Genomic DNA, 24,941 nt, shown 5'->3' with positions numbered 1-24,941 from the left:
AATGAAATGAAAAATGTCTCCAGGCTGGCCTGGGATCGCTTTGGAATCCCCTTTGAAAGAAAAATGGATGGATGGACACTTTTATTTATTATTTATCAAATCATTGTGTTTTTATTAGTTTTGTGGATTTATAAGATTTATTTTTCAATAGGTAAGGACTATATTAAAAAAAACAAAAACACGTATGCTTTCGAAAAATTATCCCCAATTTTTTTTTTTTTTTTTTGTAAATACATTGGCATGAAATATGGAAGCTGGTGTAGCCACGTAGAATCGTTTGCCATTCATGATGATAGCGTAAGAAAATAAAAGAGTTTCTTGGTGGTCGAAATATCAACGTTAAACCTATTGCTTTCAAAGTGGTTTAGTACACTTCGTACTGTAGTATTTCTGGTTTGAAGATGCTGAATTATTAATAAGTTGAGGGACGTGATGTGGAAGCTAGGCATTAGCAATCGAAACCGCTGCTAAATTTACGCTTTAAATCAAGTATTCTACTATTTAATCGCATTTATTGTATTGTCATACTAATTTAAAATACTAATATACTATAACTGGGTTACTTATCCCAAAATGAGGCAAATACACGTTGTATAGTTGATCGGTGATCGATTAAAGGTGACTGAACATAGTGTGACCCTCCCATTGATTGATCTCCACTACACTCCCTGCTGACCGGAGAAAACATTTGATATCGAACGCGAGCAGGGGATTTAATTGACGCGAAAAAAACTTCCTATTTCGCCCGCACGGTGCCCGTGGAAGAACGCGGTCTGAAGATCGCCGCTCATTAGCACCGTTTACCGGCCCTCCGTCAACATAGTACGACGTTTTGTCTCTGCTTAATGTCGCCGATGTAGGACTTGTTTTTCATGCCAGAGCTCGCTTCCTGTTAGCTTGTGCTGTCTTGGAGGAGCCGACATTATGCTAATTAACATGCCAATATAGTTTGCCATCACGGAGAGCTGCAACCGCACTACTTGGGCAACTTTTCTCGGTTGGTGTTGTTTCAAATCTAAAAAGTAAGTGTGGATTATAGTGTATCAACCCGCTCTCGTTGTTTGTCTTGTCGTTAACGCTCGGTAGCTTAGCCATGTTGCATCTACGAGGGGTTTAGTTCGCCCAATACGGCTCATTGATATATGCACCAGTAATTAGGCGTGTTTCCAACACAAGGCAATTCTTAATCAACCGAATGTGTTGAATTCGTGTGTCATCGACGTTTTTCCGTGCTTCCCGTGCTGAAAAAAGACAATAGAGAACCCGAGACTTCTATGCTAGTGTCAACATCTTTTTGTAACCGCATAAGTCACTTCTGGGCGATTTAACAGTGTTGAATTCGTTGTTTAAAATAGTTATAAATGCATGAAGTTGCACTATTAGAGTAACGACGTCTTTCGTGCTAACTTGCTGTAAACGCGAAACTGCAACGCCTCTGACGAGGGAGGTTCCCTTCTCTTTTGGGGGAGACTTTCGACTACTTTTCCATCCCCACCGCCCTCCTCATCGCTCCATCCAGCCATGGACCCCCCAAGGACACGGTCTCGATCTCGGTCCGGCTTCTATCATTTCGCCGTGAACAACCCCGCGGGAGGCAGCGGCGGCGGCGGTAACGCACTCAGTAACGGGAGCATGATGAACGCCGGCGGAGCAGGAGGGATGAGCTTCCCGCAGCAGAACAATGCCGTCTGGGCTGCGCACCATGGTGGTCGCGGTGGATTCCCGGAGAGTCAGCCGCAGCAGCCGACTACTTACCTGGCCGCGGGGGCGCAACGCCACGGAGCCCACCGGCACCCCGGCACTGGTAAGTGGCGTGGGCCTGCTAAATGCACCGATACATTTGTACGCCATACCTTAGAGCAGGGGTCGGCAACCCAAACTGTTGAAAGAGCCATATTGGACCAAAAAACAAATATGTCTGAAGCAGAAAAAAATTAAAAGCCTTAAATAAGCCTAATAATGAAGGCAACGCATGCTGAATGTATCTGTATTAGCTATATTAGCCAACTATCAAAATCACTAAGATGGCTAAAAATAATGAGCCGTGTTTATTTTCCCTGCTGTGCATCCAACGCACAAAGTGACTACTCTGTTGTATGATGCCACCAAGTTTTACTTCATTACAATATTACTGATTTTTTTCATTGCTTTTATGAAATTATAGAAATGCAATAAAGAAATCTGATTTTTGATATTTTTATTTTGACGTTTAGAAAAACAATAAAATGGAACGTGCATAACATGCCCCTTATATGGGCATGTCTTTGATTTTCTTTATTATCTGTTTTGTTTTTGAAGTCTGCAAATAGGTGTTTTGCTATGTTGATGAATGTCTCCTTCATGTACTCACCATCTGAACGGTTTTCCACGCTTTATTATTTCTTGGGTTGCAACAAAACATGCAGCAGTAGTGGAGTATGGTGATGCAATCAAGTTCTTAAATCTATTTTTGCTTTCCTCTAAGTTCTGGTAATGGAATCACACTTTTTCTCTCACTCCCAACTGGATACTCGGCTGCCGGTTTGTTTACAATAGCCACCTGCCTGGCATCCCACCCTGCTGATAGAAATGTGTGTCGCAGGCTATGATGCAAATCTTGTTGACAGAAATGTTAAAAATTAATATCTATTCTACGTATTTTTAAAGCGTTGGAAAACGTTAAGAAGGTCATTTTTCTCCTCCTACAGAAACCATATCAAAACAAAAATATTTCCCTCAACCATCTTTTTCAAACATTTCTGAAATGCTTCAGGGAGCCTCTAGGGGGGCGCTAAAGAGTCGCATGTGGCTATCAAATCACAGGTTGCCGACCACCGATTTAGAGAAAGAGGGAAGCCGCTGGGCTTCGTCAGCTTACCAGCTGTGGTTAAAACAAAAACCCTTTGTGTTGTTTTGTAGACAGGACATGTCTTCAGTCAATGTTCATGCTCACCTCCACAGTCTTAGAGCCAACACAGTGCTTCCACGACGCATATTTTGTTTTTACAATATTAAAATGTTCAGTTTTAGACAAGGGCGTAGGTTTGGTCTCAATATTGGTAGGGACGATATAACAACATAACCTGCTTGTACACTTTTTGTACAAACAGATTGGGTGAACGGCAGTCAGGGCTACATTTCTCACCAATTAAGAACCTAATTAATTGATAAGCTAAATGATTAATGCAAAGTAAATCTGTATTGAATTATACCAGGGTTCGGAAACCCAAAACGTTGAGGCATATTGGACAAAAAAAACATGTCTAGGGCTGCAAAAAATTAAAAGCCTTACAGTATATAAGCCTTATAATGAAGGCAACACATGCTGTATGTACTTTATCTATATTAGCTATAATAGCCTACTAACAAAATGCCTAAGATGGCTACAAATACATAATGAGCCTTCATGATTAAATGTTTATTTTCTATGCAGTGCAACCTATAGCACGTGACTACTGTTGTACGATACCACCTCAAATTGAACTTAATTACAATATTAATGAATTAGAAGAATGTGTCATTTTTGTCCTCCTACAGAAACCACATTAAAACAAAAAATTAGGGCTGTCAAACGATTAAAATTTTTAATCGAGTTAATCACAGCTTAAAAATTATTCGTAATTAATCGCAATTCAAACCATCAATAAAAATGCCATATTTTTCTGTAAATTATTGTTGGAATGGAAAGATAAGACACAAGACGGATATACACATTCAACATAATGTACATGAGTACTGTATTTGTTAATTATAACAATAGATCAACAAGATGGCATTAACATTAACATTCTGTTAAAGCGATCATTGGATAGAAAGACTTGTAGTTCTTAAAAGATAAATGTTAGTACAAGTTATAGAAATTTTATATTAAAACCCCTAATAATGTTTTCGTTTTAATAAAATGTGTAAAATTTTCCATCAAACTAAACTAGTAGCTCGCCATTGTTGATGTCAATAATTACACGATGCTCACCGTGCATAAACCCATAAAATCAGTCGCACCAAAGCGCCAGTAGAGGGAGACAAAAAACACAAGTCACAAGTAGGCATGACACTGTGCTGTCATTTTAATCTGTTTGAGCGGGGCATGTGCATTAATTGCGTCAAATATTTCAATGTGATTAATTAAAAAAATTAATTACCGCTCGTTAAAGCAATAATTTTGACAGCCCTGCAAAAAATATATTTCCTCCCCATTTTCCATTTTCAAACATTTTTGAAAAAGCTCCAGGGAGCCACGAGCAGCGCTAACGAGCCGCATGTGGCTCTAGAGCTGTCGGTTGCTGACCCATGATTCATACATTCACACTGCAAATTTACAGTATAACGTCCTGTAATCTGATAATTTTTCTTAAATCTAGTCGAATAATTTTATCCGTCTTGTTTTAAGTGTTAAAGGCTAGTTAACAGATTGAGGTGTCAGATTCTTCCACTTTTAGTAAATATTAGTATTTGTACTTATTAAGCCCATGCATCTAAAAGTCGGTCATTTTTCACCTAAATCAAGTAAAAAATGCTTTCAAATAATATTTTGAACAATCCATTCTTGATTTCGGGCAAACAAGTTTTTTTTTTTTTTTTTTTTTTTTTTTTTTAAGATTAAATATACAAACTTTTTGCTTAAAATAAGTCTGTCAAGCTTATTTTCAGCTAGCTATTTTTGTTATCTCAAGAAATCTGAGTAAAATTTACTTGAAGCACTGGCTGATAATTTCACTTATTGCTAGTAGATTTACACTGAAAACAAGAGAATTTAAGTTTCTTTTTTCAGTTTTAAGGAGGTGGGTTTTTGCAGTGCATATGTATTGATTTAGGTGACACACCTTTAGACTCAAACCTTTGTTTTTAAAAACTACTAAAACATTATGAAAACTTCCAGAATAAATGTCTGGATTTTATGAGCAAATTTAAATTGCATTATTTGAACACAAATTATATTATCATACACAAGAAATACAAACTTGTTAATAGTCTCTTAAGTATACAGGAATGCAAAAAAACAAAACAAAAAAACTTAGTATTAATACCACTCAAAATTGTCTAAATAAATGAAACATCGCAAAAAAAAACAACAAAAAAAGTCTTAGGGAATAACAAAAACTAGGCCTGCAAGCAGGACTGAACGGGCCCTCGCAATCTTGCGCAACTCGGACGTCACGCAACTCGGACAGTGTGCAGGTCAGGGTGGTGGCAGATCGTCCTCTCTAATCACCTCTTTAGAACCTAACATGCTCGAAAGTCGCCTCTTTAAATTCACACACCTAATAGATAAAAACCCCTATTGGAAAGAGTACTACAAAAAAGGAGGCGCTACTGAGCTGTGCAGCCAAGCCCTTATTCAAAACCAAAATGAATCTTCTAACTGGGCCAATTCGACCAAGTGTGCCAAATTCTGTGGCTCTATAAGCTGCCTGAGTCTCTGGGAAAAAAAAAAAAATCCTTTTAATGGCGAACAAAGGGTCATCACGGCAACAGATAGAGACATGTGGACATGGGCCGTGAAATAAGTATTACAAAAGGTCTTGAAATTACAATGACCAACCTCAAAAGAACTGGACATATATTAGAAAAAATTAGTGACTTTCTATTGCCACTAGTTGGCGCTGTAGGGTTGATGCAAATGACCCCTACAGGACCCTTCAGAGTATGACTCAACAAGCACGAGATGTTTGGCGCAGATGTGTTGTAGAAGTTATGACTGTTAAAAAACTTATGGTGAGACGAAATGGGTTCAGTCATTTTTACTTCTCCTGTTGGACCCTTCTGCTTCACCCAAACCTCAGTATTTTTCATCAGGCACCTGAACACATGTCTTAAGGCTCCCCTCTTGTAGGTTTGAGGTGAATAGATTTTTTTTCCTTGGAGGAGGAGCCTGTTTCGTAAAAAAAGGCATTTCCTGTTCCCACTAGGAGGCGCTAGGCCTAATGGTTAATATTTCAATGCACTCTTGTTAAGGGTGGGATCCCGCACATACATGCCAGATATGAAAAAGATTGAACGTTGTTTCAAGGAGCTATTAGTCATTTACTGAATTTGTCATTTTGCCGAAAAAAATGGCTGACTTTGGCACCACGCCCAGGTCAGACCCATGAATGAAAACGCACCATTTTGAAAATTTTAGATCTCCTATGTCTCCTGAATAGTCTAACCAATTTTGAAGATGATCCAACTAATTCCCTCTGTGACAAGGTCTCAAATGTGCACCCTGTTAATTGATAAAAATTTCACATTTGATCCAAAATACCCGATTTCCTGTTGGGTTTGGAATATGGGTCCAAGAGACTTTTTGGAGCAGTTTTGCACAAGGTATCGACTCCCCAAATTTCATAACTCTACGTTAAAAAAACCTAATAGGAAACGCCTTTTAGAAAAATTCAAGGGGGCGCCACTGAGCCATTTTTTAAACATTTTTTTGTAACGCTGCAAGATTATCGAAATCCACGCAAAGCCGCATGTATGTACACAATTTGGTGAGTTTTCGTGCATGTTCAGGCCTCCAAATGTATACTTTACTACAAATGGATAAAAAAATTCACATTCGATCCAAAATAACCGATTTTCTGTTGGATTTGGAAAATGGGTGCAAGAGACTTTTTGGAGCAGTTTTGCATAAGGTATGGACTCCCCAAATTTCAATATTCTACGTTGAAAAAACCCAATAGGAAAGGCCTTTTTTAAAACTCCTTTCTGTCGCCACTAGTTGTCACTGTAGAGTTGATGCAAATGACCCCTACCAGACCCTTCAGAGTATGACTCTCAACAAGCACGGGAAGTTTGGCGCAGATATGTTGTATATCTGCCGAGTTATGACTGTTCAAAGTCTTTTGCGAGACAAATTGTTGACGGTCATTTTCACTTTCCTGTTTGGACCCCTCCGCTTCAACAAAACCTCAATATTTTTCATCAGGCACCTGAACACAGGTCTTAAGGCTCCCCTGATGCAGGTTTGAGGTCAACAGATTTTTTTTCATTGGAGGAGGAACCTGTCTCGTAAAAAAAGGCATTTCCTGTTCTCACTAGGGGGCGCTAGGCCTAATGGGTAATATTTCAATGCACTCGTGTTAAGGGTGGGATGTCGCACATACATGCCAGATATGAAAAAGATTGAACGTTGTGTGAAGGAACTATTAGTCATTTACTGAATTTGTCATTTTGCCGAAAAAATGGCCGACTTTGGCACTACGCCCAGGTCAGACCCGTGAATGAAAACGCACCATTTTAAAAACTTAAGACCTCATATGTCTCCTGAACAGTCTTACCAATTTTGAAGATGATCCAACTAACTCCCTCGGCGAAAAGGCCTCAAATGTGCACCCTGTAAATCGATAAAAATTTCATATTCGATCCAAAATAACAGACTTCCTGTTGGGTTTGGAATATGAGTGCCAATGCTTTTTTGGAGTGGTTTTGGACAAGGTATAGACTCCCCAAATTTCATTGCTCTACGTTGACAGACCCTAATGTTATTGGCCAATTTTAAAATTTCAAGGGGGCGCCACTGAGCCATTTTGTTACATTTTTTTTCAACGTTGCCAAATTATCGAAATTTACAATTTATGTGCAAATTTTGGTGACTTTTCGTGCATGTTCAGGCCTCCAAATTGGCCATTTTCATTTGCCCTGAAAAAAATAAAAATAAAAAATAAATAAATAATCCTTTGCAAAACAATAGGGCCTTCGCACGCCTAGTGCTCGGGCCCTAATAAATTAAAATGGAGTCTTCCTTCAGGACTTCCTTCACCACTGCTTTTGTCTACAAGTACAGCCAATCTCAACAAAAATGAAAGCTCGTTTGGGCTGCTTTAGGACCACATAAATAAAATAAAATAATGGAAACTGGGGAGAAGGGGGTAAACTTTGGTTCACCACATTTCTTAGTTTAATTAACATTAACAATAGGAAACAGCCTGAAGGATATCTCTCAAAGCAACTTTCTTGTTGGGTTCGCAAAATTTGCACAGATTAATTTTATGCTAACTCTGATGCAGGTCGGACTTTCAGTAGCAAAATTAGTTGTGTGCTCCCCACCTGCACAACATTTACATTTTTACATTACTTACAGTGACTGCTGCTGACGGCAAAAAAACTTCTAGTATCCCTTGTCTTTGAAGGGGGCGGAGGAGGCGGCATGTTGTATTTCTGTCAGGGGGGTGAATGCGTGTGTGTGTGTGTGTGTGGGGGGGGGGGTCAAGTCATCAGCAAATCAAATGTGTGTTTTAGGGGAAAAAATGGACTAGCTCATTCGGCAAGTGGAAAAGGGGTCAATGCAAATCTGAAAATAATTAAAGTATTGTAATTCACTTAATAATGGTAGGTTCAATTCTGTTCTTACAACATATGGGAAGACCGTCTAAATTACCTATATAGCTGAAGTCATTATATAATGCAAATAAGGTTGCTTAAAAGTTGGTGGGGACAATTTGAGCATCCTGAAAAGTTGGAAGTGTTATGTCCCTACCGTCCCTATGCCAACCTAAGCCCTTGGTTTTGGAGTACTGCACCTCATAATACAGTGAAATATTTGCCTCTCTCAAAAATTTTGAAACTGCTCTTAGTCCGATTTAATGCGTGGTCTTTGCATTTGTATCGCACTCGGTATCCTCTAATTGTGTAAAAATCTGTCTTCAATAATAAATTTTGGGAAAATGTCATTGTCTTTTGAGTGACATTGTTGAGGAAAAAATACATTTATCACAGATTCATATAACCCTTCAGAGAGCAAGTAACTATAACCCCATAAAGACATAGCGTCCACATATGTGTACCTCATATTTCTGGTATGTAAACAAGTGTGGCCTACATGACCCAAAAGGTCTAAAAATGTTTTTGTTATGAATCATTATTTTGTATTTTAATATTGTGTATGTATATATATATATATAATATATATGTATGTATATATATATATATGTATGTATGTACATATATATACACAAATGCAATACAGGCCAGTCCAAAAGTTTGGATACATTTAATCCACTGCAACATAGATGATGGCTCCAATCCCATTTATACAGCAAGAAATTCCACTAATTAATCCTGATAAGGCATACTTGTGATGTGAAAACAATTTCAACCTCTTGAAGTTCTTTGTGAGAATACTAACAATGTGGGGAAAAAAAAAAGTAATCAGAATCACTGAGGCGCCTTACCATACGAGTGTCCTATTCCAATTACTAGCTGCCGTTCAGACAATTACTTAATGCTCTGAGCTGCGGGAAAATATTTGACATACAAGCACTGAATGATGGCAGTGACATGAATGCCTATTTCATTACAAGCAGATACAGTACAATACTGACAAATGATTAAAAAAGAGGCTTCATGATGTTTGCCTTGTCAGGCGGTTAGTTGTCAAACTAAACATAAAGAAAAAAAATGTATTGAAAGCAACCACTTTGCCTTACAGGTTTAGTTATGTAAAACTCAACTCTCATTTTAACCCTGCTGTAACATAATTGCCCATGCGTTTCTAGAGTTGTTGTGTGTTTAGCGGTACAAAAAGGATACAGGAGCTGAAAATTGTCAAATATGCTACATCATGTGTTTTTTATTCTAGGGTCTTCCTGCAAACCTTACTTTTTGGCTCAGCAATGAGAATCATAAAAAAAAAAAAATTGAATTATTTATATAACCGCAAACTTAAAAACCTTTATCAAATGTTATAATAACAGTATAAACGTAGGTGCAATTATATATTCCCTGACATTTCTGAAGAACCAATAATATTAGTACAAGTGTTAAGTATCTCTGGCATGATTCATAGAGTTGTGATTTAATATCCAGTTAGATGATATCTTCAAAGAAATACCGGTTTGATTGATTCAGGTCAGAAGCGATACGAATCAATATGATGTGGAAATAAAGCAATAATAGATTTTTTTTTTTCATAAACATCAATTATAAAGAACGTAAATAAATAAAATGACATTGTTAAATTATTTTTAAATTTGTAAAAGGCCTTTCAGTGCTGAGCATAGTTTTTTTTTTTTTTCATATAAGAAAATCTTAGGAAAAGTATTGGCTAAGTATTGACAACAATTAAAAATTGTAGGCTAGGATGAGAAAATATTGAAAAATATTAGTACAGTAAAACAGTCTCATGTTTGAACACAATAGTTATTAGGTGGGTAACAAATAGGGCTGCAGCTATCGATTATTTTAGTAGTCGATTAATCGATGAACTAGTTAGTTCGAATGATCGAGTAATCGGATAAGGAACATGAAAATTTAAAATACCTGAGCTTAGCCTCAAACGGTAAAAAAAATTAAAAATAAATAAATGAGGATCGGTATGTACAACAAACGAACAATTGGCTGTCTTACATAGCAAAATTCGCTAGCTTAAATGCTATAAAATGCTCTTTATTTTTTTTATTTTTTATTCTTAATTTTTTTAACAATGCTCTTAACAAATGGTTCAGACACATATTCCCACAAAAAATGGCTAAACATATTTATAAACTAAATCACGAATGAATTAAAACAAACTAATGTTGGTCTTAACAGAGAGCAGTTGCATTCAGCCATTTGAAATGAGACAGACCAGAGCGCAGTGTATCCACCCTAATCAATAAAACTAAATGCAAACACTTTCAAAATAAACCATTACAACACCACTTTAATTAAACGAATACTCGAAGCAACAAAATTTAATTCGAATATTTTATTCTCATCGAATACTTGAGTTAATCAATTAATCGTTGCAGCACTAGTAACAAACATGCAACCTTTCATCATAGTGCTTTGAACACAATCTGTATGTTAGAGAATATCAATGAGCTTATTATTGCTCAAAAAAATAAATAAATAAAATGGACCTGACTTGGAATATTTGGACCGTCCAATCAGATCTAGCTTCGCAGTTCTCAGGGGCAATGGTCCCAAATCTGTTTTGCACTACCATGCAAGCAACCAAACCAATATAGAAGCCTTCAAGCCTCTGCCACCGAGACAAATGCCCCAAATGGCCTTCCCCATTGTGTCAAGTTGTGCAAGGATTTTGGGTGGCTAGCCAAGTAAGCCAACAGTAGGTCACTGCCATCTTCCAAATGAAAAGCCAAATACCTCATGCTTAACATTTAAGCAGTACCTATTTTGGCTTTTATTTTGAAGTTGGTTCTCACATGCAGTCAGTTTGACGTCTGTGGTAACTGCAGTCATGTTGCTACTTGTTAGTTCTACTGGTCTGCATGTGCGATGACTGTTACGCGAGTGAGTGCTCGCGGTGTTTTAAAAATGAAAACAATGTAAAGCATGGGGCAACTGATTCCCTGCTTGATGATAGCTGGTACACAGCTCGGCAATCAATGGATCTCTGGGTCAGTGGAGGATTTGTATCAATTGAGAAGCCTGTTATTGATGCTTTCATAGCTCCCACTTTTTCGAACTGACATTCGGTTGGATTTATCGTCCCAACAATTAGTGTCATACCGATGACCTCAGAGGCAGCTTAATGAACATTATGTACAGAAAGAGCATCCTTTGACCATTCAATTGCTGCACTGTGGAAAAAAAAAACGAGTAATCTTTGTAATTGTTTAATTACACCGTTATAAATGTATTTTTAAATACAATATTATAGAGTATTTTGTTCTCGTTAAAAAACGTTTTTAACTTGGCTTTATTTTTAAGTACAATGTTATGGAGTGCTACCTTTTCATAACTGAAAGTACAAATTGAAGAATCTTTGGGGGGTTGTAGATAGATTCATGGTTTTTCCTATTCCTTTGAGCGGAAAGAATAATGTGATTAGTCCTATCTAAAGGCAACACTTTGAGTCTAAACTTTCAACTTTTTGTTTTCTGTGATTTTGCTGTCTTTGGCTACCTCAATTTATGGAGGAATTAAAACTCTGTATTATCACGGAGTTGCTACTGTGTGTGCTGTAAGCCGTTGCTATGTGATTCCTACTCATAATAATCCTGTAGCCCGTTTGAACTCGTCTACACAATACCGCCTTAAATATAACTACCACTATTATGTTGTCTTGTGGCCGCGCTGACCCAAAAAAAATCGTCCTAATGCTCCCTCCAGTGTGGAATTTTAGATCGTGTGCCAATGTTCCACAGTCAGAGGCGTGACATGTCACTTAATAGTGTCGGTCCAGTCTGAAATGGTCTAACTGCCTGGCCCTATTATACCAATGTTTGCCACTGCAGGCTTAAAAAAACATTTTGTTCAGACTCCCTTTTTGTCTTTTTGTTTGTGCTTCACTGACATGGTCTCCTTCACATTGCATCTTAAAACCAAACAAATCCCAATGTTGGTTGCAGGAATCTGTTCTAAACACTGATAAAAATCAGGCCTATCTTGTAATAAATATTACAGTATATTGAGATTATTAAGTGTGATGGTTCTCAATTTAAGAGGGTAGCATCTATGTTTTTAGGGTGCAAGGCTTTAAAAAAAAAAAAAAGGGGGGGGGGGGGTTATTTTCCAAATGTTTTTCAATCATAATGAATATAATAAATCCATCTCCCACAGTCTAAACACAACCAATAAGGATACTTAAAACAAAAATAATAGACATTACAATATATACATAATATGCATTGTGTTTTGTTATAAAAATGACTGATGTGACATAGGGGTACGATGTAGATGAGGTTTGAGCGCTCAAAATCTTCACTTTCTTCACTGTGTGAATGCTCGTTTGTCTTCATGTGCTGCGATAATGCTGGTGACCTGTCCATGTTTAGGCTTTGGCATCCTGCTACCCCATTGAAGAATCGGCATTATAGAAAGGATGAGTAATTCTCTATGGTTTTTTTTTTTTTTTTTTTTTTTTTTTTTTTTTTTTTTTTTTTTTTTTGCTTATATTTTAAACACAATACAGTATATTGTTGTTTAAGCTTGAGGTCTAACTCCAACCTGGGTATTGGTTGAAGGAAAAGTTAATAATAATAAAAAACATGGAATAAATAGTGCAGTTCTTCACCAACACCAATATCCTGAGGAAATTGTGTTGTTTTCTTGCTGGCAGAATCCATTCACATTCCGCAGAGTCCACTCTTTTGGCCCCTCCATAACATGTACGGGGGACAAAGCCCCCATTAGGTCTAAAATTTGATGGAGAAAGATACAAGACAGCGTGTTGCGTCCAGTGTCAGCTGGTCAGTCAGCACTCTTTACCTCTGTTCTTCACAGTCACCAGTGGGGTGTCTTTGAGCCGTCGCTATCGGCAGACTTCACATGGCCCCAGAATGGCTCTGCAAAGGAACACAAAGGGGTTTTCTGAGGAGCCTTGCTGGAAGAGGGAGACATGGAAAGAAGGGGGAGATTACCCCCCCCCCCCCCTTTTTTTTTAGTGATGAAATATATCTCGGGTCTTGCTCAGGCCAAAATCTTGTCATCTGAAGGACTTCTTTTCATGCTGCATAAAAATATGTGTGCATGTGCTACATCCAGATTGCACATCTGCCCTGTCCGATAAATAGCAGGCCTAGCACTGTTCTCCTCCAGAACACATTTATTACATTATTGTGCTATTTGTTAATTGTTAGTGCAGTACATCAACCAAATAAGTGTCTTTGAAAACAAAATTAAGCAAAATTTTGATTCAATTTTGATGCTTTGCTTTGTAGAAGCGTACAGAATAAAAACATTGTGTTGAGCTGAAATTTGGGAAAATAGTGGTTCTCGAACCTTGAATGAGAAACATTTGGGAAGTATCGGGTGGGGGGGGGCATAACTACCTACTGGGGCTAAGTGATTGCTAACTAACCTATAACAGAGGAAAAGTATGAATATTTATGACTTATCCAGCATTTAGTGCTGTCCAGTGAAGTTCTAATACGTAAATATTTTTAAATGTTTTATTTTTATTTTTATTTTTTTATGTATTTATTTTTTTAAGAAGCCTTCTGTTGGGTTTATTTTTGTATGGTGGGCTAAGTCAAATGTTCTATTTTCAAACTCCCAGTGCACTGGGTTTTTCTTTAACATGTGCTTCTGCTTACAGCCATATCCAATATAAATCAAAAACATTGCTCAACCTCGGACCTTTGGGTCCATCAGAATAATCTGTTTGTAATTCATGAATTTTATCGAAAATTCAGGCTAGCAGTCTATGAACGCGTGCCATTTGGTGTCATTCAGATTAGGTCTGACTGCGCTCTACACTATTCTTGTTCTTTCTTTAACCAAGTGGCTTTTGTATCTTTTATCTAGATCATTTTGTTGTGACCTCAAGGTACAAACTCCCACAGCTGTTTCTGGGTGGGTTAAGAAGACGTATTGCTGTGTCATTGAAAATTGGGTTTACAATTTATTGGAGATAACAAAGTAAAAATTTAAAGGTGGCTTTACAGTTGTGAGTTGAGAACCCTTTCAAAAAGCAAGTGTTCAATGTGTTTTTTCTTGATACATTGTATATAGAAAGATCCAGAGAGCTTCCTTTCCTTCAGCTTTCTTTCAAGTAGCCATTGGAAAATCTTGGCAGACCAAAGAAGCGCAACACTGATTGACTAGGTAGAGGTCTGATGCCCATTTGTATTTGGAGTAACAGACCAATCACTGTTTCATATCCTTTGTGATCCAGCACAGGAAAATCAGATTGAGGCGGCCTGCGTGTCGTGCTGGCTTAGCAGGCATATGTCTGTGTCTTGTGATGTTGTTTTGCTCAGTACCATCTTATCTGATTAATTTTTTCCCCTTCTCTCTCCTTCTCTTTTGCCTCAGGAGGAGTGCTACACTTTCATCCAGATAACGTTTTCAGTGAGGATCGAGACAAAGTAAGTCAGGAAACATGATTGTTGCATTTTGTCCGTTTACTCCTAATTTGTAATTTATTGCTTTTTTTTTTTTTTTTTTTTTTTTTTTTAAATAAGTATCTTTATTAAAAAAGAAAATGATCATAAACAATTTTGTGTATTATTCTGATTGGTATTTTCTGATTTTACTCCTTTATTCGTACTTTTGCATCACCTTTGTATGTATTTACTTATATTTATGTATTTTGTGTTACCCAACCACTACCCATTTTTGGCCCACTGTGTACAGATGGAAGATAGCCCAAGCCCCAAAAGGCAACGTCTTTCCCAGCAGTCCATATTAGATCTAAGTGCTGCCCCTCCAGCTACCCCGTCCTCTCCCATTCGCCCCTGGGAGCTCCCTCCTAGTCGCCGACCGCATGCCCACTATGCACCAGAGAGATGTCACACACCTGTCCGCAATCGTAGAAGGTGAGCACAAACGCACATGACATATATATTGTGCCACTTTTGATTTGAATGTGTTTTAAGTGAGGAAATCTGAAACCTTTTTGTTTGTTTTAGGGAGGTGAAAAGTCATTCTTTGCTTAAGATGTCTGAAGTCTGGTCAAAAAATCGCTTTGCAGATAAACAACAGCAGAAAAACGGTTGACATTGCAATTTATAAGATTTTAATATTGGCCTGAATATTAACTGGGGTTGTATGGGTTCGTGAAATCCTTGAAAATGCTTGGATTTTACTGTCATGCTTCCAAGGTTTGAAAAATGGTTGAATTTTGCATAAAGTTCTTGAAAATACTTAGAAGTGTTAGACACACAATATTTCTCAGCACCCTGTCTAAAAACATAAATTATGAAATGAAGGAAAATAAAATACATTTGCTTCATCGCTGCTACACGCTCGTTCTGAAGTTGCTTTCCCTTCATGTCCTATGTCAAGTCGTCGCTCCCGAGTGCATTTGAGTCTGTGCGTGAATACTTTGGAGTTTAATCAAGCAAACAGTATAAAAATACAGTAGTATTAACACGCATACATATGCATTTGCTGTGGTTTAGTACAATACTTTTATCGCACGACCAATTCCTTTCAATCACTTTTTTTTTTTTTTTGCGACCTCCACACCCCTTACTGCAATTCACAGTTTAATCCGGCTGGGAGCCACTTCGCTCGGCGTTGTTGCTGCTAGGAATCTGCCTACTCACCAGGCGCTCGATCGTTTCCCCTTGTTATAAGAAAACAGCCTCTTATTTTCAAGAGTAGGAAAGTAATCACCTTGTTAAGAGCTTCACTAGTTTCGGTGAGAACGGAATAGTTTTATGTTGTTGTTGTGAACTACAGTTCCAAACAAACTTACACCGAGATATCATTTAGCTTAGCGATTGGAGGTGTGAGAGCCATTTTTTGAGTGTCCTAAAGTTCAAGAAAATGCAATAATCAAGGTTTCCTTGGCCATAGACTTCTATGTCCACCAAACAGCATGCTATCACTACGCCAGCAGCTCTGCCATTGAACGCGCTTAGTTTACCCAAAAACGCTCACTGCCGGTGAGCATGCGCCCTCCTACGGTGGGTCCAGAATTGGCCCCTTTCAAACTAAATTTCTTGAGCCTATGGCGTCGTGAAACATTTTGGAAGACGCTTGCGTACTTGAAAAGGCATCATATTCTATTTCTATTAAAAAATAAAAATAAAAAAATAAATTAATTAAATTTCAACATGATAAAGGTGTTAGAACCCTGTATTGAGCACAACTATAGAATTTAAGATATCCACTAAAAGCCATACAAGTTTATTTCAGTACTTAGGTTAAAAAAAAAATACACTATTATTTCTAGTACGTGGGGCAACATAACATATGCCACAACCTCTTCTTTTCCCTCTTCAGCCCTCCAATGCGACGCCCGCGTGGCCGCAGAGACCGCCTGACTCGCCATCACCACACGCACAACCACCACCACCACCATTTTAATAGCAACAACAGCCATCATCACCCTAACACTCACCCTCACCACCACCATCATCACCACCTGCACTCTCACCATGGGCTTTCACCGGTCCACCAAGATGAGAATTACCGTCACCCAGCCCAACCTCAGGGCTACACTGCCTTTGGCCAGCAACCCCCCAGAGGGCCGGGACCCGGAATGGAAGAGCGCCAAGTTTACCATCCCCCAAACCCCTCCCCAAGGCCCCTTCATCCGTCCTCAAACCTTTCTCCCCGACTGTTGCACCCCCACCCATCGCAGCAACCCAGCAGCGGGGTGTTAGATCTCCAGGAGCAGGTGAGACTAAGTGATGACTTAACGTTGGATCATTTTATCTCGATTGGTTTAACATTTGCCTATCGATAAGCTGGACGGGTAATCAATGAATAGTTTGAATTCAAATGGAACAATTTTCATTAAACTACCAATCTAAAACTCTCCTGTTGCATTGTGTTCATTGTAAGATGAATGTCAGACCGAACAATGGTTTCAGTCTTTGGTTTCCATGTTTAGGGTTCTGCTCCAGTATCGTATCCTGTGTCCCCGCCGGGGGCTCCACCTGGCCTGCCACCTCGCACAGCCCCGCAACAGATTCCAGCATGCTCGGTAGTCTTCAGTGGACAGCACTACCCTGTCTGTAATGTCGCCCCACCTGTGAGTTTTGCTGTAGTGCAGCCAGTTTTTTGTGACTTTTTCAGACTTTGCTTGCTTATTGTCACCAGGTAGTGTTTGCAACAAGTCATTTATATTGTTTTATCTCCGAATTCTTGTCAGGTCCTGCAGACTTGTTCGGTGCAGCACCTTCCCATGCCCTACGCGTTCCCCTCTTTGCTGTCCAGTGACCCAGCCTTCCTACTACCCCCACCGCCCCACCTCCCCCACCCTCCCACACATCTTCCACACCATCCATCTCACCTGCCGCAGCCTGGCCAGTTCGGACCCTATACGACTCAACAGGCCCGATCAGTAAGTAGCAAATAATTAATAATAATAATTTCTAATAATGATATTAAATTTTTGCACTCACGCACTTGAATATAATTGGAATACATGACAAAATCCAGATGTGTGGTGGATTCATTCTGGTAGTTTGATCCCCTGCCTTTTTTTGCACTGTGAATCAATTTAAAATCTTGGAAGAAATCTTGCTTTAAAAAAAAAAAAAAAAAAGTACAAAATGAATTACGACTGCACATCTCCCCTCTGCTTGATAACACCGGAACGTACAGACAATGATAAATTCAAAACTAATTAATCAGCTCTGAGAGAAAAAATTACAAGCGGGATCGATACATATACTTACATACCTAGAATATACCAAATACGTCCACGAATAATGGAGAAGTAGCTATTTATAATCCCGCATTTAGTTAATATATGTAGTTAATGAAGTCACGGCTGAGACAAAAAAAATAATAAAGCTCCGAGGATCGGAGCAAATACATCCCTAGAATTTCCCTATTAAAGTTCATTCCTTTCATTTTCATTTTTGTTCTCAAATGGCAGTAGAGTATCCATTTAAATTCCACAGTAAAGGTAATTGATAAAAAAACAATAGAAAAATGGGCTCTGAAGAGCGTTCACATCCCTGGAATATACAGTACCTGCCAAGAAGAGCAAAGTAAGTGCAATTTTGAGACTTCCCTTCAGGTGGTTTTATAATCCTAAACCTGTAAAAGGCAAATACTTTTACAAGTAATGCAACAGCGAGGCGTTTTGTTGTAGAGTGTAAACATTTGGGTTTAAGATACAAAGACAAAAATCAACATTTCATTTCTTAATTTTGGATATTGGTGTCTGCTTTTGACACATTTAGCAGATACATTTACTACTGCTATCATGAAACACCAATGGAAACATTACTTATATTTATTAAAAATGGGATAATCTCATTATCAGTTAGTAAAAACAAAGCACAAGCAACATCTTCAGCTTTGATATGTCTGTCAGTTCTGTGAGTGTAGAATTTTCCTCCCATTTACCTCCTGCAGCCTTTACAGAGGATAGAGAACGACGTGGAGCTGCTGGGAGAGCATCTGCCTTTGGGTGCGGGGCTCCACTACCCCCCTGCCACCCACCCGGCCCTCACTCCACACTCTACACAGCTCCATTTTCTCTCCCATGAGCCCTTGCCCCAAGAGTTTTTTGGAGTGGTGAGTGCTAAGGCCAGTTCCAGTTTGTTGTTGGATGTCCGTCAGGTCACCCATACTCCACAAGCTGACGCGTATGTGTCGATTGTGTCCCAGTCCTACCCGAACTTCCTCCCTCGTCGCCTCGCAGGCCGAAGGTACCGCTCGCAACAGCCACTGCCGCCTTCACCTTATCACCCCAGCCTACTACCTTACTTCCTGTGAGTCAAGTGAAGAGCTTCCTATTTCAAGAAAATACGCATTTTCTTTTCAAGTGATTATTATAATTATTTTTTTAAACTGCTAGCTATTGGCAAGGTGATGAATAGTTGAAAATATGCCTAATGGTCTATTTTTCTTCTCATTTGAGCTGGATGGAAAAAAGGGATTTGCCAGCTAATTTTGCCTTTTCAATCCAAATTCATTTGTTGCATTTCTAACTGTTCAACTCTCTTCGTAGCTCAATGCTGCCAGTCCAGCCAACTGGCCCTGCAATCAGTCTAGAGCTGGATGTCGATGATGGAGAAGTGGAAAATTATGAGGTTTGTCAATATAACACTTTTCATTTTAATATTTTCCCTTTTATTGAACCGAGTCTGGATGGTAATTCTTTTCTGTTGCAGGCTCTCCTCAATCTTGCCGAACGTCTCGGGGAGGCCAAACTCAGAGGACTTACCAAGGGAGAAATCGAGCAGCTTCCTTCCTATCGCTTCAACCCAAATAACCACCAGTCAGAACAAACACTGTAAGTGCAGCCACCAGACATCATACAATCTTAATAGATCTTTTAAAACAACTTCGGTGATGAATAAAAATGTTTTTTTTTATTCACCCTCTATTTGTGGTTTTGGGACCACCCATTCAAAGCATTTCCATAAGCAGACTTGCTCCCTCAGAAGCTCTTTCTAGCTCAATTTGTCACGTCAGGCCTGTTGTGCTCCTTTTCTTGTCTTGCAGGTGTGTGGTGTGTATGAGTGATTTTGAGTCTCGACAACTGCTGCGAGTTTTGCCCTGCAGCCACGAGTTCCACGGGAAGTGTGTCGACAAGTGGCTGAGAGTAAGTCCCAGCTGAGGAGCCGACTTGCACGCTTTGTAATGCAGCACATAACAATATCTTCTCAGTTACCTTCAGCTGATATTATGTATGCATAAAAATAATCCATGCTTTAAGTCTATGTCAGTAAATTTACTCAGCAATATAATGAGATAGAAAATGCACAGAGCCCAGTTGTAAATGATATAAGGAGTCATATCCTCATTATCTCTTTTTTCCCCTCCAATTTTAAACAGTTCCAAGGTGTAAGTCACTGACCTTCTTGAGTCAAAATACTTAAAGGATGAGGAATTACAGCTTAATATTCACATCAGTATGATATACAGACAATAGCAATTAGTGCTGCAACGATTGAATAACTTGAGTAATTTGATTAGAATAAAGCTTCAACTTAAGTTTTGCAGCTTCAAGGATTTAATTTGTGACATTGTAATGGTTTGTTTTTAAAATGTTGCATTTAGTTTTATTGATTTGGGTGGATACACTGCCCTCTAGTGGCAACAGTGAATACGCCATAACTAACATGACTGAATCCAGCTGCTCCCTGTTAAGACCAACACAAGGTATGTTTTTGTTCGAGCCAATATGTTTGTTTATACATTTGTTTTTCAGTTTAGAAGTATACTCAGCAATTTTTTTGTGGGAATATGTGTTTGAAAGATTTGTTAAGAGCATTGTAAAAAGAAACGTTTGCATTTTATAGAATTCAAACTAGCGGACCTTTTGCTGTGCAAGTTAGCCAATTGTTCTTTTGTTGTACTTAGATCCTCATTTATTATTTCGTTAGAGGCTAAGGTATTTTAATTTATTTTTAAATGCATTTATTGATATTTTGAAATGAAAGCGCAATTCTACATCATTTAAGGAAATGCTCAGGATTTTTAAAATTCACATTTAATGCACTTTTGAAAGTGTCATCTTAGCAAGCAAAAATAAATATTATTGTATCATAAACACTTGTTTATTTGTTCCTAAAATAGATTCTGCAGCGCATTAAATGTCTGTAATCCGATTTCTCGATTATTTGAACTATGGATAGATTAATTGTTTACCTAAATAATCGATAGCTGCTGCCCTAATATGATATTCCTGACAAATTACAAAACAATTTTCTTTTAGGCAAATCCAGGGTATATAACTTTAGTTACCATGACGACTGGACCAGAGCTACAGCGTACAACAAATCAAGCAGCTCCCCGTTTTTGCTAACGTTGAGACTTTTCCATCCCCTCTAGCATCAACAAAATTCCCTTTCTGTCCAGACCGCAAGTAAATGGCACTTGTATGAAGCCTCTAGCACTATTTTACAATTGTGTGAAAACTCACTCGCTGACATACTTTCATAAATAGTCTGATAAAAGACTTGATATCTCACTTGATCTGTGGGCTGGCATTTGAGAGACCCAGCTGATTGTCAACACACGATTAGATTCAACCCTGCATCATGGGGGCTATGTTCTGAACGCATACCCGCAGTTGGTGGAAATTTGCAATGCGATGAGACCACGTGCAATTGGGGGGGGGGGGGGGGGGGTTTTGAATCTCCTACACACTTCGATTACATTTGAGATTAAGTCATTTGAAAGTATTGCTTTACAAAAGTTCTCATTCAGTCGTTTGCACAGTTCCCCAACTAGAAGGCGGTCTGATTATTTTAAGCAGTTTGTAACACCTCCAGTTTAAGTGCACTGTAGAAATGACCAAAATTCAGCTTTGAACAAAACATTGTACACCACAATATTGCCCTGTATTTGACAACTTTGAAAATATAAATTTATTGGTGATCTTTTTTCCTAGTACTTTAGGTGGTGCATTATTAAAGTTGTAAAATAAACCACTCTTTTCTTTCCGTAGGCCAATCGGACTTGCCCAATTTGTAGGGCCGACGCTTCCGAGGTCCAGAGAGACTCTGAGTGATTGCGTAATGCGCTACAATGGACACAATGGTCTTTTTTGACATGTTGAGCACTGCCTGTTCTGGATTTGTGTCACTTGTTACATACATGTACATGATTGAATACACACTTTGCAAACAGACACGCCATTTCCTCCATTATTTCTATAAAAGATGTGTGTCTTCTCTATATCTTTTTTTTTCTCAACGACAGAACTTCCTACTTTGCATACTTACAGTGTGTGTTGGTGTTTATACCATAAGAATTAACATGTATTTTGGCCAGCTTTATTATGCAAGCCTGTGGAAGGGGTTTGATTGTGACTTTTTCTAGAGATTTGAGCATGAACGTGTGGGTGTGCATGTGGGCAAGTATGACTGTGTGTCAGTCAATTAATGTTAACTCATGAATGATTTACTACACTTGTTCGTTCCTGCACTATAAAGTATGTATCTTTATGTACAGTATAACAATGTGTATAATGAAATTATTTTTTCTCTAGTTTGATTCAAGGGTCCGTGCTACCACTTTCATATTTTTAAGTTGATGCTTCATTTTGAATTTGCAATTTTGTTTACCATAATGAGCGACTGTTTGTTCTGCCTGGTGTTTACCTCATTCCTGTCTCCACTCATTTATTACAAGCGCTTCACAGACCTAAAATGAAATTAAGCACATTAGACATTTTTATTTCTCCTCCTGGTTTGAATGTTTGTGTTTGTGACTTTGCGGTGGCACATGTTATATAAATATCTATATAAATATATATACTGTATAAATGTATACCAAATAAAAAGCTTGATATGAACTTTTTAAAGTTGGACATATTTCTTTCCTTCCACTTGATTGTACCCTCCATTGAGTTGTTCTCTAGATTTTCTTGAATTTTGAAACTGTTTTGTATTTCTATATTTGTTTGTCATTGAGGTTTGTTTTACAGTGCACATTCAGGTTAAATGACTTCGTTTCCCCACCAGTATTCAGTAAATGTTTTACTCAATTTTTATCGAGGTGGCATGTTTCTTGAAGCGACCACAAGATGGTGTTGACGTTTTGCTAGACTACAGTCCGTCAAAATCTGCAGGAAATCAATCTGGTTCCCCCCATCTTGCCAAAGGAGGAAACAAATATATTTCATGGAATACAGGAGATTCTGATGTATAAATGCACTTCATGGATTAAACCTATAATTACTTTTCGCCTCAGCACAAGAAGTCCCTTTGCATGTACAGTATGTGACGGTCCACAGTTGTTTGGCCTGCAACGCTCACCTGTCACATATGTTGACAACACAGTGCACATGCAGCATTTTATGACACAATCCGATGTTGTAGAGCATATATATGTATACGTATGCATCCCCTGGCTAAACAGCTGATGAAGCCATAAAAGTACCAATGTGCAAACAAGGGGGGCTTATTCACACAAACATGAAACCTTCAGGGCTCAACTTGGGTGGTTTAAAACACGAAAGGGTATTATGTCAGGCTTTCAAAGAGTTGAAACTTAAAAACTGAAAAGTAATAGATTCTAATAGTTTCAAAATACACTAAAGCATAATCTAATGGCTGTGCAGCAAGTGTAAACAGTAACCAATGTCATTGCCCAACACGCCTCTTCACCTTCAATTAAACATTTTGTAAATTACGGTAAAGGGGTAAATAAAAATCAACCTTAGACACTGATCAAACAAAATACTGTATGTCAAAGTGAGATTCAATGGATGATAATTTTAAAAAAAAACAAAAAACAAAAAAAAACACTATTTTTGGACTACAAGCCCGCTACTTTTTTCCCTTCATTTTGGATCCTGCGGTTTATACTCCAGTCTGGCTTATTTAAATTTTTGGGGGGTTAATGGGTAACACTTAATTTGAAAGCGGCGTCATAAGACTGTCTTAATTATGATATAACACTATCATGGGCATTACTGATTGCTTTTGACAGGGGTCATTAAGTGTCACTGGTGAAATTATGTCACTAACTCCATCTATGTCCTGCTCGGATCCTTTACATCCATTCAATAGTGAGATAATTTGCCAGACGACACTAAATGACATCTGTCAATAGCATTTATTAATGCTTATGGAATTTTCATGTCATAATTATGATCGTCTAATGATGTCTTTTGGCACCACTGTCAAATAAAGTGTCACCAAATACCATAATTAGCTATTAACGAAACAACTGGAACAGTAACTGAAGAAATAATTGGCACAGAACATGAATTCTGATTGTTATTTACATCTGTAGCGCTGCAATGCATGTGAGGAGGCATGTTGAACAACAACAGCATTGACAGCAGGTGGCAGCAGAGGTTGACTGTCTTCCCCAAGGAAACAGTTATAGCCAAATGAAGCATTTTGAAACAATGAAGTTTTGCAGCCAATTGGTTTAAAGCTTCATGGTGGTTCATTTGGTCTTATGACAGACACTTATAATACAATGAGGACAGCTGCGGCATATAGTCCAGGGCAGCTTATTTATGAACAAATGCCGTTTTCTTGTCAAATTTGGTGGGTGGCGGCTTATAGTCAGGTGCGCCTTATAGAGTGAAAATTACGGTCGTATTTTCCAAATTGCATCTAAATCATTCAAAACGGCCTTCAACGCATTCTACCATGCACCTCCTTTTCTTACTATGATCAGTGTTCAATATCTTCCACTGTCTTTTGACCTCTGCCAAGAATGGGAGTACCAATGTATTATGAATTGTATTTAAGATAAATAGTCTTGAAATAACCCATGTATTTGTTAGCCTTGGTGTGGCTCAGCAACCTTCTGTAAGAAGAACTCAGAAATGTGTACATTATTTACCATCAATCTTCATGAAATGGGCATGAATTTGTTGAAATTCTTGTTCTAAAATGCTTACGGATTTCTTTTAAAATAGGCTGAAGTCATATAAAAACATGTGAGTTTGGCTGACTTCAGCAGCTTTGCAAACAGGCAGTGCCTCCTCAACACTCCTGAGATGAGTGGGTGTGTGAGAAGACCAAAGTGGGCAGGAACTTACATAATAAGGCGTGTTGTAGTGATGGCTTTCAATGAATTAGGTCCAAACCCTGCCAAAATGCATCTTTCGTCGGGTTTCTATGTGCTTAGGTAATGTGGGCTGTTGGCGAGCCAGACAGCAGTGCATCGTACAGCAATGGCCAACAGTAGGCGCATTTCTGTCGACTACG

The 24,941-nt window shown here is 38.4% G+C and overlaps 1 protein-coding gene across 1 annotated transcript; it reads left to right on the top strand.

The window, feature by feature from the left end:
- Nucleotides 1-657: 657 nt before the first annotated feature.
- On the top strand, nucleotides 658-22,963 carry LOC130924171 (E3 ubiquitin-protein ligase RNF38-like). Its single transcript, XM_057850574.1, has 12 exons — nucleotides 658-1,804; nucleotides 14,662-14,714; nucleotides 14,983-15,164; nucleotides 16,579-16,975; nucleotides 17,192-17,332; nucleotides 17,453-17,644; nucleotides 18,670-18,831; nucleotides 18,925-19,028; nucleotides 19,268-19,349; nucleotides 19,431-19,552; nucleotides 19,765-19,864; nucleotides 21,716-22,963. Exons 1-12 carry the CDS (start codon nucleotides 1,522-1,524, stop codon nucleotides 21,776-21,778), a joined length of 1,881 nt encoding a protein of 626 aa, XP_057706557.1. The 5' UTR covers nucleotides 658-1,521; the 3' UTR covers nucleotides 21,779-22,963.
- Nucleotides 22,964-24,941: the final 1,978 nt, after the last annotated feature.

Source organism: Corythoichthys intestinalis, chromosome 11, assembly GCF_030265065.1.
Source record: "Corythoichthys intestinalis isolate RoL2023-P3 chromosome 11, ASM3026506v1, whole genome shotgun sequence".
Classification (NCBI taxonomy): domain Eukaryota; kingdom Metazoa; phylum Chordata; class Actinopteri; order Syngnathiformes; family Syngnathidae; genus Corythoichthys; species Corythoichthys intestinalis.
This window is presented reverse-complemented; position numbering and strand designations above follow the sequence as displayed.

What these genes read in the sequence shown, in the direction of transcription:
- LOC130924171 (XM_057850574.1), top strand. Translation starts at nt 1,522, where the DNA reads ATGGACCCCCCAAGGACACGGTCTCGATCTCGGTCCGGCTTCTATCAT. An exon ending in CCTGTCCGCAATCGTAGAAG is followed by an intron (nt 15,165 to 16,578) that starts GTGAGCACAAAC and finishes TTCCCTCTTCAG; the next exon opens with CCCTCCAATGCGACGCCCGC. An exon ending in CACCAGTCAGAACAAACACT is followed by an intron (nt 19,553 to 19,764) that starts GTAAGTGCAGCC and finishes CTTGTCTTGCAG; the next exon opens with GTGTGTGGTGTGTATGAGTG.